Here is a 19,784-nt window from a genome sequence, read left to right as displayed (position 1 = left end):
GAACCTTAGCCAGCCCTTGCATGTCTGGAGTGAGGGGAAAGGGCTTGCAAGTCAGACTTGTCATCACACAAAATACTGTGTAAGCTTTCCAGATCTCCAGAACTCTTTATTAGGCTGGGTATTTAAAAATAAATGCTTCCATATGTTAAAGTACACTTCAAACTGATCTCTAATATTGCAAGAGGCAGGGTGGTTCTAACCTCTCCCTTTGCTAACTGGGAGCCAACTACCATTCACAAGTCTCACTGTGTAATATCCTTGCCTGATTTCCTGAAGAAACGTGATAGATTCCACGTTGGGAACGGTGCTCAGAAGAGCTGCAGGTGTTGTCTCAAAGTCCTGATCAACTGACTATCACTGTTGTAAACCAATCTCATCTTGGGTAATCTGAAGCTAGGTCTCTCTCGGCTTTGCAACAATGCAGAAACCCATATTTCTGCATCCTGAATAGACAGGTTTGCTGTGAGCTAACCAGTGAGTGACTGGACTGTGAACCCAGATCTCCCCAGGTAGAAGTCCCGTGTCTGCTGGGGTCTGGTTTACACATACATGTGGGGCACTTTGAAGAGCTTGTTGGTGTGAGTTGGGCCACCACAGAGGGAACTTGCATCCTGCCTCACCTCATTGACTGAGGAGCTGCACATAATAGCTGAATATAGGCCTAAGACCCCATGCCCTGGAATCATCATCGCCAGCCTGTGCCTTGCCAGCATAAACCGAAACTAGCATTGGACCAAGACAACAGTCCTAAAAATCACTGCTGACTGTATTCCCACTGTGACTGATGTGATACCGTGTTTAGCCATCGCTTATGCAATATTGTACACTAGCACTTTATTAATGGTTTTATAAATGTTCTCTTTTATCTGTTTTAATTTTTATGTAAGCTGCTCTGAGCCTGCTTCGGCAGGGAGGGCAGGGTATAAATCAAATGAATGAATGAATGAATGAATGAATGAATGAATGATCTTTTGGCTTCCCCCACTTAGCAGCCAGTCACAGAATGACAATAACCTGAGTGGTTGTGTGGATCTGCTTTGTGCCTGGGCTGAAAGATCCATGCCCAAGGCCCAGTTCAGCTGCTTCTGAGAATGCTATGGTTTCGATAGTGTCCTGGGGTTGCTGGATCCTTTCAGTGGACCCCTCTCTTGGATACACCTGCTAGGAGCTTGAAGGCGGCTATGTTTGTGCTCTGAACTGCAGCATCCTGTCCCCCCACGAGCACATGCTTTCTCTCCCCTCAGTAAAATGCAGCTCCTTAAGATACATTTAATTATAGGTGACACTACCTGGCCTGTGTCCAGAGGGAGCCTGTGAGTTCCTCTCCTGCTGTCCATGCCTGGTGGGATGCCTTCCTCTTGCCCATTGTGTCTCCTCCCCTCCCCTCCCCCCTTCCCTGTGACTTTGGCTTCTGCCAGAGGTCACACTGTCACCCCCAACCTCCCATTACTGATTTTGTGTGCATGGTGTTTCACTAACAGAAATGGTGAAATACCCAGCACAGGTCCTATGGGATGCTGAATAAGTTAAGCGATACTCTTATGGCAGAGGAAAGCTCTGCCCTGTTTTTGGCAGCAGCCTTGTATTTCTTGTAATGTGTCATTCCATACTTGCAAAAGCACACTCCTGAAAAGCAGTGTGGAATTGGAAGAACAGCATCATCAAGAGGAGGGCTTGAAATGTCTTCTGCGATCGACTGTGCCAAGTTGTTACACAGCTGTCCTAGTCTAATTAGTTTGCACATCATTTATGTATGTATGCTTTGACATCTGACACACATGCAGACAAAAGTTGCTGTTGCTGAGCCCCATTTGTGGCACAGAATCTGACTCTCCAATTACAGCGCGGCTTCGATTTGCCAGTTTCTATATGTGCAAGATGCCTAGGCGTAAATAAGGGGGTGTTACATGAGCTAATTAAGTCTGAGCTGGGGAGCAACTTGTAATTTCAGAAGCTTTTCTGACATTCTTATGGATCCCCCCCCCCCAATCTTCTGTAGAAGTTTACTGTTAACACTTCTGTTAAGTGTTCAGTGTGTTCTAAGGGAACTGGAATAAAATTACCCCAGACTATAATGACAATGACTCCTGGTCACTGTCTAGTTTTCAGCTTGCATGGGGAAACCCTAAATTATTACTAAAAATCAGTAATTATTATGTATTATTTATTTATCTATTTATTAATCAGATTTATTAGTAATCATCTGCTGAGCTGTTTGGCTTGGATCCAATATTTCTTCTTTCTCTCTTGGATGTAGGGTGTCTGTAGCTTGTAGTATGAGGGTGCCAGGGTTTGGAAGCTGGAGTGGAATGGATGTGTTTGGGGGGGGGGGTGGTTTGGGGGGGGGGGGTTGGGGGGGTTGTACCATTGGGGCGAGTACGTTGTCAAAAGCACAAAGTGCTGAGATATTCACTACAGGGCGGGGAGATTAACCCTTTCCTTGCTGTCTATTTCCCTGCTCAAAATTGCCCTCCCAGTTGCTTCTCTGCCCAAAAGATAGGACACGTAATTCTGAGAATTCATAAGGCTTCCCTGGCAGCTGGAAGGAATTGTAGAGCCCCTGGAAGCTTTCCTCTATTCCTCTTCCATCTCCACTTATGGTTTTGTTTTTCATTTTTACCCACCTCTCAACCCGAAGAGACAGTTAGCTTTTACAGAAGAGGTAAGAAAGGGATGACAGGGAAGTAGCACACAGGATCTCTGCCAGAGTCCCTGTGTCTTTGCCTGTGGTCCCTCCTAGCTTTCTCTGCCTGTCCCTTTTCTGGGGGAGCTTCACAATCCTCAGGTCAGCTTGGGCAGTGCTACTTCTCACTTGAGGGATGTAACATGCACCCTGTGTCTAAGAAATTTCACGAAATAAAAATCCCCACTCCATGCATGCATGGGAAGGGGGTTGATCTCTTTTCAGCAGTCTGCCTGCTCAGAACCACTTGGCTTGACTTGGTTGCCACACATGCACATGAACACCTGCACTTCAAAGTGAGTTTGTGGACACAGTAGGGATTCAAAACAACTTCTGCAATCCATCTGTAAAGAAAGAAAACCTGGCCAATCATTCTATGTTCCAAATGGCCAGCCTGCAGGGTGGATACCTCATAGCATCCCTGGGCAGAAGGTGTTGGCAGGGGTATAGAATTGGGCCTGCATGTCCAACAGTGTGTTGCTATATGTTCCCCAGCTCAGAATGACTGCAAGACCATGGTGGGTGCAGTCAGGATGCTAGGTTGTGTCTGCTGAAGAAAGTACAAGTGGTTTCCAGACAACTTGAATAGACAGGACCTTCCCGGCTGTTGGAACAGGGACCCATTCCACACGAGGCTGTTGAGAAGCAGTAATACTAACCAAGAGTAATCTGTACAGAATAAGGGTTTTTTTTAATATACTTTTTTTGTAACCCGTTTTGCAGGTTTTGAGCTGAAGAGCAACTTGTAAATTTATAAAAGAAATAAAAATATGCTGCAGTGTGCCCCTGGAGTGAAGTACATTCAGACTTCAGTGGATTTGGGGTACCCTGGTTTAGGAGTGCCAGTTTTGGCTTTGTTTTGCAAATGTTTTTTGTTTCTTTTGGATTTGTTTCATTACTGCATCTGTATTTCTTTGTTTTCATTTCACTGGACATTTATGCAGTGAAGCTGTAACCTCCCCCCACTTCCCAGCTCTATTTGGCTTTAACTTTTCAAGGGTACTATCCTTCACCCAAAGGATCTTTTCTGCCTGACTTTATAGGCAATTACAACATCTCTCACAAAGTAGAGGCAAGGAGACATTTGGCGCTCTAAGAAAGGCTGGCAGAGTTGCAAAGGGGCACAGTAGGGGGTTTGGCCTTGGCATCCCAAGAAAGGCAGAGATGATGGCTCTGCCACAATTCCTGCTTTGGGTCTTAGGCACAGCTCCCCACCTCTTGCTCACTGTACTGGTAGCGAGTGCAAAAGCACTTAGTGGAAATCACTCTGTGTGCTCACTGCAGCATCTAACACATAGTTTGTCAATGTGTGTGCCCATAATTGCTGCAGTGCCCAAGGTCGTGATACTAACTCACTTGCGGTCAGAGTACAAAATTGACAGTCGCGCTTGCATTAAAACTTAAGGAAATAAGGGAAAACCTTGCTCTAATTAAGCAGCAACACTCTCTTGCTAGCAAAAATAGCAAATCAGTCATTCTCTCACACACACACTATGTGATGTGCAAAAGCTCCAGAACTTACAAATGCACCATCTCAATGACAGTAGTGTGATAGAATGAAGAAAACCCTATCCAAGGAAAAATATCTTCTGTTGCAAGATCAGTTTCACTCTACTGGTGGGAAGGGTTCCTGTCTGTTTAATTATCACCTGCCCACCATCTTTTCCCTGTAAATCTGGTCAAGCATTGGAGTAACTACTATTAACGGATATTGTTTTCATCCTCATGACAGCACAACAAAAGGGAGTGTAGTTTAATTTTATTAGTAGATAAATGGATGTACATCCCTGTTGGCTGCCAGTATTCTAATTTGATTGATTCCATATATGAGTCTGAGGTTGTCCATGGAACGTCTTTTAGGTCACAAAATGGCCTAAAGAACTTAGAGTTGCTAATATTTGTGTTTAGAAGGTTTTATAGGTGGCTTGTACATTAACAAAGTTCAGGCATAAGTGTCGCTCACAGAATAATGGACTTACAAAAGCAACAGTCCTGTAATTCCTTTTTGTTAGGATCAACCAAAATATCACCAAACAGCTTCATACTTGAGTTTAAGGCTCTTCTAGATGTGCATTTGCTTTCTGAGCCTGATGAGCAAAAGTGTTCATGTCCACAAACCTAACATCTGGGCTGTGTATTACGGCACTAAGGCAGATGAATCTAATTTGCATGCTGTGCTGCAGCTCTTAATATTTTGAAGGGTTTACTCAGCTTATTAGCCTGGAGGGCAGTGAGGTCATAGTAGAGGAGACTGAAGTCCTTCTCTTTGGCCACTGGTAATCTTAATTCAGATACCCCACTCCCCTTCTTTCTAGGACAGCCAATCTCTTGGTGGGGCCTGGAATTCTCCCAAGAATTACAACTGATCTCCAGACTACAGAGCTGTTCTCCTGGAGGAAAGGGCAGTGTTGAATCACCCTCCCCAAGCACCATCACCAAATCTCCAGGAATTTCCCAAGCTGGAATTAGCAACCCTACTTACTTCTGGATCTTTACCAGACATCACCCACATACTTTTCTCAGTATAAAGTCATGATTCATAAGGACTTAATACAAAGAAAGACCTGAGATTCTGTATGGACTGAATTCTGCCCTCTGTACACACACCAGGATATTGATTTATTGTACCTCTCTTTGGACAAAATTGTATTCCAAACAGTTTAAGATCCATCATGAAGATGATGCTAGGATGTGCTTGACTTGATGGGGAGAGGGTTGCTTTGAGTTTTCTTTTTTGCTTGCATTTTTGTGTGTTGATGCCCTTGTCAGTCTGCCTGGCTAATTTATTCTTCTTTCTGCATTTTTCTAATTAAAGGCAGGTGCTGAGCCTTCATAAACACACAATTAGCATTCTGATGACTGCAGAGAGATGAGTAACAGCAGATATTGCTGTTACTCATTGGTTTAAATGTCTTTAAGGAATATATACGTGTGTTTGTGTGTGTGCGTGTGTTTGTGTGTGCAATGTAATATGTAAGCTGGGTACTAAGTCGCTACAGTTTGTGTTCTAACTTTGGCTGAGTGCCCCAAATGGTACAATGGGACAGTGCTCTGATTTCCTACCTGTTGATGTGTCCATACTGGTGCTCTGAATTGGGTCTCCCCCCCCCCTTTCTTTTTTGCAGACCCCTTATCACGTCAACCTCCTCCTGGCAGGCTACGATGAGCAAGACGGGCCTGCCCTCTACTACATGGATTACCTCGCCTCTTTGGCCAAAGCTCCCTTTGCAGCCCATGGTTATGGAGCCTTCCTAACGCTCAGCATCCTTGACCGCTACTACAAACCAAGTAAGTCCCAAGCTGGTGGCAGTAGCCACACATGAGCTTCTCCTCTCAACGAAGTGGCATGACTTACTGACATTTTCCAGGCAAGGGGAACGTAGTGTCTGGTGGATTGATAGAGGTACAGAGATATTGATATAGAGAGCAAGTGTAGTGGTTAAAATGTTATACTGTGATCTAGGAGTCCTGGTTCAGATCTCTGCTTTGCCATGGAAGCTAGTTGGGTGACCTTGGGCACACTCTCAGCCTAACCTACCTCACAAGGGTTGTTGTGAGGATAACGTGGAGGCAGAGAGAATGGTGTAAGCTGCTTTGAGTCCCCATTGGGGAGAAAGGCCGGGTGTAAATGAAGTAAATAAGTATAATCTGAATGAGAAGAGCAAGGAAGATTTCGGCAGACAGGGAGAGGGTTGTACCCTGTTTCCCCGAAAATAAGACCTACCCCAAAAATTAGCCCTAGCAGGATTGCTATGCATTTGTGGTATAAGCCCTTGTGTGTCTTCTTGAGAAAAAATAAATATAAGACAGTGTCTTATTTTCGGGGAAACACGGTATGTGGAGCTGAGCCTTCACAAGCTGAGCCTGACTTTGTTGGTCCTTGGAACTAAAAGATGCATACTGCAACACAAGAGTCAGATGTTCTCAATGCAGGCTTTTTTTTTGTTACACATACTCTGTGTGTGTGCCCTGAATACTGGACAAGGCAGCCATTACAAATGGCAGGGCTGGGCCCAGCTATTGAGGCAACCACGGCAGCTAGAAGGTGGTGCCAGAGGGCCTTCAGGGAACAACTGCTACTTGTGATTTGGGGCTGAGCCATGTCTTCGATGTATGCATGTCAGGGAAGGGGGGGTTGGAATGGTGCCCAGGAATCTAGGGGTAATGTTCAGTTGAGGTTCACGTGGAGCGCTGTGGTGTAAGTTGCTGAAACTAAAATGGTTGGTTCTTGAGCATTTATTCTGCAACTGTTATAGTGATCAACATATCTCCCTTATAAATAAAAGCCGAATGGTGGTGGCACTTCTCTAGAACATTCCACACGCTTCAAAATCAGTTCGCTCTCTGATCTGTCATTCAGAGGGTCTCCCTATCCACTGGCTGCTTTGCCTGAGTCCTGCCTCCAACATTCTAAACATTTTGCTGTTCCTCTCCCCCCCATAGCCAGTCAGAACACAGAGGTTATTTACATATGCAGCTTCATTGGCCTTTGCCTCGGAACACAGAGGTCGTTTGCATATGCGACTTGATTGGCTTTTGCCTCTAACATTCTAAACAGTTTGCTATTCTGAGGTAAAATGTGTCCAATCTCCAGGTGAGGGCTGGAGATCACTCAGAATTACAACTGCTTTCCAGATGGCAGAGATCAGTTCCCCTGGAGAAAATGGTGGGCTCGGTATCCTTATATGCTGCTGAGGTGGCCTCCGTATGACAGCCAATGTGGCGTAGCAGTCAGGGCTTCAGAGCACGGGAGAGGCTGCAGGTGTGTGGGGGGTGGAAAGCTGAAGAGTGAGGGGGGAAATAAAGGTAGGTTGATGATTGGCTGGGAAGGAGATAGGGTTGCCATCTCCAGGTGGAAAATTCCTGGAGATGTGAGGGATGGAGCCTAGAGAGGGTGAGGTTTCAGGAGGCGTGGAGCCTCAGACAGGTACAAAGCCATAGACTCCACCCTCCAAACCAACCATTCCCTCTGGGGAACCATTGTTGCCAATCTCCAGGTGAGGGCTGAAGATCACTCAAAATTACAACTGTTCTTTAGGTAGCAGAGATCAGTTCCTCTGGAGAAAATGGTGGACTCAGTGTCATTATACCCTGCTGAGGTTGCCACAGCAAATTGACACTGAGTGTCCAAGGCCGGGGCACCCGCCCAGAGCCTCTTTCTAGAGGCCGTTGTATTTATTTGCACAATGGGCCTTTTTCCTAGTAGTAATATACTGCTGTGATGGACGGCTCTTTTTATGGAGGAAGAGGAAGAGGAGGAGGAGGAGATTGGATTTATACCCCGACCTTCACTTCGAGTCTCAAAGCGGCTTACAAACTCCTTTCCCTTCCCCTCCCCACAACAGACACCCTGTGAGGTGGGTGGGACTGAGAGAACTCTGACACAAACTGCTCTTTCAGGAACAGCTGTGCCAGAGCTTGTGACTGACCCAAAGTCACATCAGCAGGAGCAAGTGGAGGAGTGGGGAATCAAACCCGGTTCTCCCAGATTAGAGTCCGCACACTTAACCACTACACCAAACTGGCTCTCTGCTTAAAAGTGCTGTGCATAAACCTACAGGATTGTGAAGGGTTAATACTTTACAGAGCAGAAGAGCCTTGTGTGACAGGCTGCTCCAGGCAATCTGATTGGCTGGCATCAGTTGAGCAAAAAAAGTCTTGTGAGAACTGGATGCTGAGGAGAACAGATTCAGATTCCTGCCTTAACTGTGACAAAATCGTCTTAGACTAGCCCTGCCAGACAAGGTTTTAGTGCTGACCAAGTCAGAATTCACCTCTGATTCAATATAGTCTTAATTTAGCATTAGCTGAGGGCAGTTTTGAACACTTGACAGCAGACTGGGGGAAAGTTTGGCAAGGAGGGTTGGGTAGCATAAGAAGTCTCCCATTCAGGCCAAAGGAAAAGGGGATAAATCTTCTAGGGAGAGAAGAAGAATCCCTACCCAGTTAAACAGGGTCTCTGAGTAGAAATTCCCTGGTCTAGTGTGATTGGAAACTACTTGTGGAGTCTTAAAAGTCAATTAACAACTCAAGGTTTCTGGTGTTCCAAGAGAAGGTACTGGGAAGAGGGTACCAGTCTTCTGGGCACCAAAAGAGTCTATTTGTATAACAGCAGACTCTTTTGTGAGCTGGAGTGGTTTGGGAAAACCCAGAAACAAAAGCCTCTCAAACTAAATAACTATAATAACTGTGAATAATTCATGGAACTCTCACTTATTTAAAAATAAGAGACTATGCTTATTCTATTTTACTTCAGCATTTTCAAGCCCTGACTTCACCTAACCTTTCCCCTTGATGTTAAATAAAACCTTCTGTTATTTTTGAATGTTAAACACGTCTCAAGTGCCATTTTCTGTCATTTAAATTAAAGGGAAATCATAACCCTTCCCTCAGGTCCCGGGCTGAGAAACTAGCCCTTACATTTTACTGACACAGGGTGGGACTGCCAAAGCTACTTTATAGAGAAGAATACACTGAAGGGACACAAAAGAAAAATGGAGGGAAAATCTTGCCTCTAAGGGAGGGAAGTAGACGGGGTCCGTCATAGCTGCTAAGCAAGACTTTTAAAAATATTTTCTTAGAGCAGCAAGAACTTTCAGACCAACTTGGCTAGGAGAATAGCCCAATGGTCTCCAGACTGGCTGAACCTGCAGGCATGGGCAGGATTGTGAAAACAGGGAATGGGTTCCACCACAAAATGGCGACCAATGAGGACTGTGGCGGACTGCAAAATGTTGGTAGTCTGCAAGGCAAGCATCCTCCTGCTATGAATCCTGTTCCTGAGATCTATACTCCAGTGAGTTGGAGGAAAGCCAGGACTGGCGTGCGGGAAGAGATGCTTTGGGAAAGAAGCAGATGGGCTCTAGAAAACCTATTGGTGGGTGCCATGTTGCCCATGGGCACAAGGTTGGGGATCGCTGTGTCAGACAGAGCTTCCTAACTGTAATGTTCTTGGGCAATATGCCTCATCCATTGAACGACACCACCCAGTTGTTGTTTATGGAACAGCTGTATTTGGTAGAAGGAGACGCCAGAAACTGAGGGCAGAGAACAACATCAGCCGACCCTCCCCATCGCATCAGGTTAAATACATTCCACTATAATGGAAAACTACCTACTGAAAGATACAAACACATCACACTAACCACTAAATGCCATTCTTGATCTCTGTCCGAGTCCTTGCCAACACTTAAAAGCGTTCACAAGACTTAGAATTTTGCTTGAGAAAGAGAAACCGAAGATGCTCAGATTTTCTCAGTGCCCCAGCCCCAGCTTCTGTTTTGTGACGAGCTTGCAAATGCCACAAACTACACGTGGTCTCGTTCTGATTTGTATGGCTTCGCTGGCGGTTCATGCTCGGTTGATAACATTCTGCCAGACTTGGGTGCGCATGTGTCTGCTCCTCGAAATAACGTTGAGTTACTGAACATTTTGGTAGCAATATTTAGCACACTGTGATGTCTGTATTGGACACTGGTTGATAGTTAACATGTCATGGTATTAAGTATCTAACACTGTTTGGTTGACCTGTAGTAATACTTGACATTTGACACATTTAATTAATTAATTACTTTTATTTAAAACATTTGTTTGCTGCCTTTCCACCCAACTTCGGGTTCTCCAAGGCAGCTTCGGGGATTTGCAGCTTTTGGCTGTGAACTTTCATAAGATGCCAACCGTGCTCAAAATGCTCTTAATTCCAAATGTTGAGGTACAGATTTAACGCTGAAGTTTAACCCTAAATTTTAAGTTGCACATCCAGAATTGAGCTAGCAAAATTCGTCCTTCTGGCAAATCACACACTGTCTGCAAATATTTGTTTCAGAAATTAGTTGAAGCAACAGCTCCCCAGAGAAGCAGACTGTGTTAGTTCTGCCCTACTTAGACATCTCTTCACTGCCGAAACACATTTCCCCCCTCCCCCAATGATCTGAGAGAGCACAATTAAGCCCCCCCCCCGCCCTCTCAGTGGGTTGTCCCCGTTTGCTGTCCCCAGCATGGTTAGTCTTTGCTTCTAATGTGAGAATGACTGAGGCACTTCTCACACGTGCTGTTTCCATTGTTAAGAACTGACCTCCCAGTGGGGAATGTATGTGGCCCTGTAAACCCAGCCCTCTAGAGCAATACATGGCCGGCTGGGGACAGATGGAGCTGATTTAAAACCTTAATAAGCTTGAGGAGGCTGAGGTGGCCAGCTCCCCCTGGCTGTGGGAGGCAGGATTCCGTGGGGCTTCCTGTTACGGTGGAACAAATTGATTTTTTTCCAATGGCTCAGTGGGCCGGAGAGCTGGGGCACAGGTGATCCTTCAGACATGTGGAATGAGTTTTCTCTGAGCTGGGAAGGGATCCTGGTTTCCTTTCTTTGCACAACTAAAAAGCTGTTCAAACTTTGTGAAGCACTGGGGGAGGGAGGGAGGGAGTGTCTTTTGCTGCTAATTAAAGCGGTCTGTGGATGTCTGTTTTTCTGCCCCCCCCCCCCCCCCGTGCGCGTGCAGAGGCCATAGAGATTCTCAAGAAATGTCTCGAGGAGGTGAGTGACCTTCCTGGGCTGGAAAGACTGATGTTTGGTTGCCTTTGTCAGGCTAGTTCCCCTTCCACCTCTACTGCTCTGTCTTCCTCCCACCCCACCCCCTCCAAAAGATTCTTGCCAGAAGGAGAAATAAATACAAAGCAGCCAGATGTGAAATTGGCTACTGGAGCATTCCCCCCCCCCATCTTTCTCCCCCTTCAGTCTATGAACTGTGATGTTTAAATTTGCTTTCATGTCTTTTAGTTTTCCCCCACATAATGTTTGTAACTTGTCTCCTTCTTCTCTTCCTGGCCAGTGGCATAGTCTTTGATCATAAGTAGGATAGTTGAGGCAGATACTGAAATCCTTACATCATGTCAGTTTGCAACTAATGGTGGATGTCCATAAGGACGATGGGGCAGGCATTGTTGGCGCACAGCCTGGTAGGTTCCTGTGGAACTTCTGTTTGTCAGAACTGGCACCTTCATGGGCATGGGGGGCAGCTCATGCAGCCATTGTGATTGATCCTGTTGCAAATGGATCCACTGTGATTTCATGCACCCTACTTGTTCACGTACTGCCAGACCACAGGCCAAGCAGTGCCCATCACTTATTTCTGAGGCATTTGAGAAGAAGCCACTGTTGGGTCTGAACTGTGCCATGACCATCACCATAACTTGGCTCCTATGTTAGCTTCATAAATCTTTAAGCCAAGGGTGATACTAACAGGTGTTAAAGGGGGGCTTAGATCTTGCAGAACATGCATGCAAAACTGTACCATGTCAGAAGGGTGAGGTGATAAACAGGCAATTTGTCTTCCATTGGATAATCTGTTGTATTCCTTTCTGCCTTTGACTGGCCACTTCTTGAGACCATCACAGGTTGAATTAATCACAAGGGCTGGATCCTGGCAGTTTCAGCAAACAAATGGCTCCTGCTGCATCCCAGTAATCGCCCTGAGATCCACAGGAGCAGCACGGGGATAGGTCTGGCAAGGGAAGGTGTGAAAATCCCCCCCAGCCCTTAGCCCAGTGGCACAGGATGAGCTGTGGTCTGGGATTTCCTTGTACAAAACCACCTCAGCCCCAAACTGGAAAAATACACCTGAAGCCGTGTTATCCTGAATGTACCATAGGCCCATAAAAGTCAGTAGTGTTTACACAAACTGGCAGTAGCTCTCTGGGGTCTCAGGCAGAGGTCTTTCACAAAACCTCCTACCTGATCCTGTTAACTGGCGATGCCAGGGATTGAGCCTGGAAACCTCTGAACCTTCTGCGTTCCAGGCAGATGCCCCGTCCCTAAGCAGAAGCCCTCCCTAGGGAAGAGGCTGTTTTAACACCCCTGTCCCACCCCAGTCTGCACTATGACGCAGAGAATGCTGATTTTCCTTCGAAGGTGGTTGTAAGGGATACAGATAGAAAAAAAGAAGAGATGCTCTTTGCACTCCGAAACCTCTATTAGTCAGTCTGAACAAAAAGATGTGTGTGTCATTAACCCCCCCCCCTACTCCAGTATCTCAGCTGAATGTTCTTTACCCCACTGGAAAGATTTCCCCCCCCTTCCTGGGATTGTAGGTTTGGGTTGAAATCCTGAATCAGTGGTTCTGACTAACGTGGAAGCATGGTATATATTTGCCCTGTGCCCCTTTGCTCTCAGTCCTTCAGGGGTCACCACATGGATGCATTCACTGTGAAAGACATCTGCATCTACTGGCCCAAGCTGTTGAAGAATTCCCGAAGCGGCCTTATACTGAGCCAAACCACTCTGGTCTCTCAGAGTCACTGTTGCCTGTTCCAATTGGCGGCAGCTCCGCAGGGTCTCTGGCAGGGATCTTTCACATCACCTGCTGCTTGGTCCTACTAAGAGAAGGCAGCAGGCGTTGAACCTGGGACATTTTATCTGCCACTGAGACTTGGTACCTCCCTCTGTGATGGAACTTTCTCTTCTTTTAAACGTATTGGATTATCCCAAAATGTGATGGAAGTAAACCAAAGAGCTTCTTATTGACTCTCTACCTCTGAGTTCCTTTATAATCACAGCCTAACCACGGAGTAGGAGTTGAAGTTGACACGGGAGGGTTGCTACCCCAGAGTTGACTAACTGCATATGTTATGTCTCATCTAAAGACCACAAGTTTCTCCCCCCACCCCACCCCAAAAATAAGAAACACCCCATCTTTTGGTTCCCCTTCTCTTTTTTAAAATACTCATTCCACTTTTGTGCTGCTTTCCCACAAACTGTCACTCCAGGCCACTTGCACATTATTCAGTATGAAGCCAATTCCTTGTGTAGTAAGAGATCCCATCCTGTATATGGTAAAATAACTGTATTAATGAAACGTATTGGAAAGTAGACTAAAAAATCTAAATTGTAAGAAAAAATATAAAGTATATAATTTACTTTTTAGGCCAATTATGTTCTTAAATAGAAAACAGATGAAAACGTGTCTCCCAGTTGGACACCCTTCTGTGGAGAAATTCCCATGAAAATATAATCCGTGGACCAAGATTTCTAGATTTCTCCATTCTGTGATGTGATTGCATCTTCCCCATAGGACTGAAGGGAGCTCCCCATTCTTCTGTGGCAAACAGATTTTCTCTGATGTGGCAAATGTGTTCCTGTGTCTCAAAATACTTATGTGCCCCTGTTTGGGAGCCCTGTTTGGGCCTGGGCCCCACAGATACCCACGTGCCACCATATGCCATGTTTGCCACAGGGAGGACTGGCTGTGTGCGCACAGCACTTGGGGAAGACCTAGTCGTGGAGGGCAGTGTTGGCTCCTGGCTCTCGCCAGAGGCAGTAAGCTCAGGAGTCTGTTTCCTTCAAACCCAGTGTTTTTTTTACCATAAGAGGTCCCAGTAAATTTTATAGAATAGTTCTCGGGAAGCAGAAATAAAATTCCACAGTCAAGATTACACTATAACAATCTGAAGTGGGGGGGGGATTACCTGTATCTCTGTTAGCATGCAGAGGAAATGATGCTGAGAAGGACTGGGTGATCAGAGGAGCAAAGCAAACCTCTTGGGCATCTTTCCAAAAGCACTGACCCAATCTTCCCTCTGTCCTCCTGCAGCTCCAGAAGCGCTTCATTCTGAACTTGCCTTCTTTCAATGCCCGCTTTATTGATAAAGACGGCATCCACGATGTGGACAACATACCGCTCCTGAAAGCAGCAGCCTGAATATCCCAACCAACTGCCCTCTTTCTGCCTCGGTTTGGCTTTTTTGTACTTCGTTTGAAATCCAGCGACCCCCGACTGCACTTTGCAAATGCAAATAATAAAGATTGACTCTTATTCTCTCCAAAATTTGTCTGATCCTGCTGTGAAAAGCTCTTTAATGGATGAACAGGTCTCCTTTCTTTTAAAAGTCTCTCCTCCTCCTTGACTTTAACTTGACGGAATTCACTGTTACAAGATGCAGTGACGGTTGCCAGCTCGAGTGGCTTTAAAAAGGGATTAGACAAATGCCCTTGTATGCTGGCAGTATACTTCTTCATACAAATGGGGGGGGGGGACATGCACCTTTGGGCTGTACTTGAGGTTTCTGAGGACAGTTGCCAGCCAGATATTAAACTCAGATCAGGGGTGTAGCCAGGATTCTTTAAGTCGAGGGGTATTTTAAAAGTCGGGGGTTACAGGGCAGGTGGGGAGGGAGCTGTGCTGTCCACCGCTACCGTAGCAGCCATTGCCACACTGCGATTCACAACGTGGATGAAAACCCGGCAACAGGGTGCTGGGTGGGAAGTCATGGGGCCTTGGCAGTAAGCCAGGGGGGCCGGCCCCACGAGGCCCCACTGTAGCCACAGGCCTGACTCAGATGGACTTGGATGTGGTCCACTAAACATGGCATCCTTAACTGAGCAATGCAGTTGCATATAATTAGAAAAAACTCTCTCTTTATTTCATAAACAACTGGTTGTTTATTTTATTTAAAACATTATTATGCTGCCTTTCCACCTAGTCAGGGTCCACAAGGCAGCAAATATAAAAAAACACTAAACAATTAAAAATGCAATTGTAATTCTAAAAATAATTCATTTAAAAACACAGCAACAAATGACATTAGAAGGAGGGCCAATAACCGCTATTGGAGGTATGCAGGATGCAATAAAGTCTTTACCTGCTGGCTAAAGACACCAACAGAGACAAATGAATCTCCCTGGGGAGCGAGTTTCAAAGCTTTGGTGCCATGACAGAGATGAGCCTTTCTCAGGTTGCCCCCCCCCCCCATCTAGCTTCAAATGCCAGGAGCAATTGAAGCAGGATGTCTGAGAATGACCAGAGTGAGCGGGTAGATGTACATGGGCGAAGGCAGGTCAGACATTCCCCAGTGCAATTGTACATAATGGTGGGGTGTTAGCATATTTTGCACTTTCCAGCCATGCACAGGAAGTGACTTTTCCCTTTTTCCATAATGAAGTCGAAGTCTTTGCAGTTGTATGGAGTGGTGCCCCCTGCAGGCCTGCTAGGGAATGAGTTTTTTGAAGATGCCTGGGTAAATTTCTAGCCTGTCTAAGGACCAAGTACAGGGGGCGGTCTTTAGCTTTGTTGGGGTAGGAATGTGGGCCTACTGCAGTCCTTGCTGTTGGGTTGGTACATATTGCAGCTGAGAGCACTTCCTGTTACCTAAGAAGCATGTCAGCAGAATCCAGCGTTGCAATTCTTTCCTGTACCATATTGTGTGGAAGGACCGGTGTGGGTACCAGAAAAGGGCAGGGTCATGCCAGTCAGCTGGTGGAGCTAGGGTTGCCAGCTTTCCCATTATAGTGGGAAACCTCCCACCAGCAGCCCCTGATGCCCACTGCTGCTCAGTAGGCCAGTGTTGGGGAGACTAAAGCAAAATCAATGCCACACTGATATCAGGGAATCATTTCCAGGGTGAACCCAGAAGTGCCATCACACTGCTCTGGGATTCAGTGGAAACTCTGTGGAAATCCTAGAGTGTGTGACATCACTACTAGGTTGGCCCCAGAAATGACATCTTCTTGGTGGTGCAGAGCAATGTTCCCTCTAAGCTGTGGAGTCTTGTGAGCAAAAAATTCTACTTTGTGAGCTACTGGCATTAAAGTTGTGAGCGAGCGATTTGGCTACTGCATAAATTAGTTTGCTCTGGAGACATCCTTTCCTGAGCGAAGACAAAAATGTGTGAGCTGGAGGCTAAAAAACTGAGCTAGCTCACACTAACTCAGCTTAGAGGGAACATTGGTGCAGAGTACCCCCCCACTGGCTAGCAACCCTGGTTGGAGTCAAATGAAACCAAAAGTCACATAGGAGAGGGTAGCAAGAAGACAGAGCAATCTGGCTGTGGTCTCCCTGCCTGTTCAGACCTGCCTGACTCCCAGTGACCTCTATGCATAGGTAGCCTGGGCTATGAAAGGAGGCTTTGTTGCTGCAACCCAAACAGTCTTGCTCCTGTCCAGGCCCACTTATACCCTGTATCTCCATATATCAGTTGCTACAGAATTACATATATGGGACTAGATTCGGCCGTCTTAGTGGAAGGCACTGCCTGAGGCAGGAGGGATAACAGGGCATGTGGCCAATACATCCAAGATCTTCGTCCATTCCCAGTAATATTTTCTTAAGTTTGGATGGGAGCACAGGTAAGGTCTGCAACCCATGCACCCACAGGTGGCTGAACATCTGTTTTCTTTTGCCATCTCACTTGTTGCTATAATGCAGGCCTTGACAAATTTTCTTTGGCTCTAGGATCCATCTTAGAAATTTGGGAGCCAAACATATTTCAGCATTCAGGGTTATGTATGACCATATTTTCGAATTATTGCTACCACAAAAAAATCCTAGGTGCCATAATGAAATTTCTATGTGCCACAGTGACCTGGCACCTGGGATTTTTCAAGCCATGCTATAACATGTCCTGATAGCAGCTGAAGACTTAAGGCCAGCAAGTGGTTTTTGACAGAGGGGCACAGGAGGGATGGGTGTACTGTGTTACATGTGCCAGGTAAGGCCCTGGTCCTCCATATGTCCATCTGTGCCCTAAAGAGCAAGTCTTGTTTGCCTAAGGACACAAGTCCTAGGTTCTGTTTCTGTTTGAGTCCACGCTGCAAAGGGAAATGCTCACCCCTTGCCCTAGTGATGGAGCACATGTTTTGTCTGTGTCTGGAGTCTTCAGGGAGAGAGAGCTGCAGCCACTTAGTCAAATTGGACCCACATTCTCACTTGCAGAGGATGCTGTCTTCTCTCTTTCTGCAGGTCTCTTTACTTTGGCAGTCTTCTGCATGTGGGTAATCCATCGCAAGTGTGCATCAGAAGTGAAGGAATGCTCCAATGCAAGCACACAGCAGAAATGCCTGTCCTGAAGGCAGTGCTGCCTGCTGTGTCTCTGCATGAGTTCACTCATCTCACCTGCCAATCAGCATCTCCTATGTAGCAAAACCAGACATCAAGCCCACCTACCCACCCACCCACCACCCTTGGCTCTCCTGAGGTTAATGGCCTTTTGGCCACTCCTTGTCCCTGAATGTGTCTCAGTCCCTGTGTCAGCTGGTCATTTAACCGTTCCATTAGAGTTGGCAACTCAGGATATTTGTTAACCTTCCTGTCCCCTTTTTCTCCTTTAGTATGTGTGTGTTGCATCATAGACTGTTATTTCGAATGATATCCTGCCAGGTATGTAGGAGCAGAAAAACTATAAAATAATTTGAAAGAAGAGGTAGGCTGTGGTTGTCTCTTCTGACCTTGCCTCTTTCCACTCTGTCTCTACATAGGGTATGATTGAACCATACCCAGATGAAACTAGATTACCCACATTCAGAGGACGCTGCCTGTTACAATTCTGCATGTATGCATTTCCCTGGGCCAGCAAATTAGGAGGAAAGTGAGGGCAGGCTTCTCTGAAGATGGGTGATTCTTACTCCAAAAGCCTCCTAATTGTTTGTCAAATTTTAATTCAGAAAAAGTGCTTCTGCTATCAGATGTTTCCAAGACTCTGGCACATGAAACAATTGTTTACCACTTGAATCAGCATCATGGGGCTTCCCTCTGTTAAATCTGGAAAATGTCTTTGTTAAATGCCCTGGCCACATGCATCTTACGTGGGCCTTCCTCTGATAATAGAGTAAGTGAGGCCAGCCCATTTCAAAAGTCTTTACTTCTCAGTTTGAATTGTCACTCCTTCGGGAGACTTCTAAATAATTTCACTGCTGGTTTTGACCACTTTGGCATGGTTGCCGAAACCACACTGTGAGAGTCCTAGACATAATAATGGTTCTTTTTGTCTTGGTTGGCGTGTGGCAAAAGTGTATTTAATTAGACTCCTCTAAGAAATTAGATTGCATAATTTGTGCCTGGAATAATTACTGGCAAAATGTTTTGGTTCTGTCCCCCTCCTCCCGTTATCTAGAGGCAGGTGACAGCTTTATGTCTATTAATGATTCCACCCCAAACAGGCCAGTTTGCGTTGGGTTAGAATGGAGCATATGTTCTGCCTGGAGGCAAGAGCCCGAGAGCTGGATCCCCCATTGACTGTGGCAATATGAGAGGTTGTACAAGGAGCAGGCAGAGCGGCAGCCTCTCGGAATCAATGGCCCAGCGGCCCAGCATTAATCTGCAGGACAAAGGAGTTAGCTGAGGCTTCCAGAACACAGGCGTCAATAAGCACTTTGTTCTTCTTGGAATATCTTTTTTTTGCACAGTTTTTCTTTTTCACTTAACCTTTTGTAACATGTGACTTTAAAGGTTAAACCAATTGGTACTGGGGAAACACTTCCTAGTGAATAAAACTCATCTGCCTTTCAAGAAATCTGATTAATCTCCACTATAAATTTGCTAAGTGGCTGAAAACAAGCTGCTCCCTTCTGGCCTTCCCTGCCTGCTCCAATTAGCATTATAGGAGTCGTAACACCTCTTATATTCCTTATGAAACTGTTGTAGGGTTTTATAACAAAGTAATTGTGTAAAGCTAATACCAATGACCACTGTGTATGCTTTAGATAAGTCCCTCCTTCTTGAAGCAGATACAGAAGCAAGGATGCGAGTCTCCAAGGGAAACTTGGGATTTAGTTCTGGGCACAGCATTCAGCTGGCTGAGATGGTCCCTGTAATGATTTCATGTTTAACTGTGTGTGTGTCTTTAAAAGTTTGGTTGCATGCCTGTATGATAGTCTAGAGTGGTTGAAACAGGCAAGTGGTGTGATTGGTGAGTGACAGAGAGGGGGAGGGGTTTTGGAAGTGAGGCTGTGTGGAGAATATGTATGTCTATCAGGAGTGACAGAGATTTAACAGTTGATGAAGACAGTTGATGTTCAGTTAAGCAGTTTGGTTCTGAGTTCTGTGAGAAGCAGGAGTTCAGTTAAGCTCTGTGTATGAAAGAAGTGAGAAGCCATTCTGTGTGAAAACAGTTAAGCTGTCTGTTGATGTTGTTCAGAGAAGAAGAAAAGTTATTAAAAAGTCTGAGTGACAGACTGTAGTGAACTTATAAGACCTTGAGTAAAAGGTTACAAAGTTACTTGAAACATCCCTGTCAGTAAGGGAGAAGCTTGTGAGAGACACCAAGCAATTGTTCAAATCATCCACATTACTGTTTACATTGTTCTACCCTCGTATTTATGCTTTATTTAAATAAATCC

At 45.7% G+C, this 19,784-nt stretch overlaps 1 protein-coding gene across 1 annotated transcript in view; it reads left to right on the top strand.

Moving 5' to 3' along the window:
* PSMB2 (proteasome subunit beta 2) overlaps positions 1-14,491 on the top strand; it is a 45,186-nt gene extending 30,695 nt beyond the window's left edge. Inside the window, exons 4-6 of the mRNA XM_015413695.1 lie at positions 5,809-5,986; positions 11,179-11,213; positions 14,266-14,491. Coding sequence (XP_015269181.1) covers positions 5,809-5,986; positions 11,179-11,213; positions 14,266-14,373 — 321 coding nt within the window. The 3' untranslated portion in view covers positions 14,374-14,491. The remainder of the gene's footprint in view (positions 1-5,808; positions 5,987-11,178; positions 11,214-14,265) is intronic.
* Positions 14,492-19,784: the final 5,293 nt, after the last annotated feature.

The sequence above is a fragment of the Gekko japonicus genome, unplaced genomic scaffold, assembly GCF_001447785.1.
Source record: "Gekko japonicus isolate JY-2015 unplaced genomic scaffold, Gekko_japonicus_V1.1 scaffold547, whole genome shotgun sequence".
NCBI classification, from domain to species: domain Eukaryota; kingdom Metazoa; phylum Chordata; class Lepidosauria; order Squamata; family Gekkonidae; genus Gekko; species Gekko japonicus.
The sequence above is the reverse complement of the archived record's forward strand: the minus strand, read 5'-3'. Positions and strand labels throughout refer to the sequence as shown.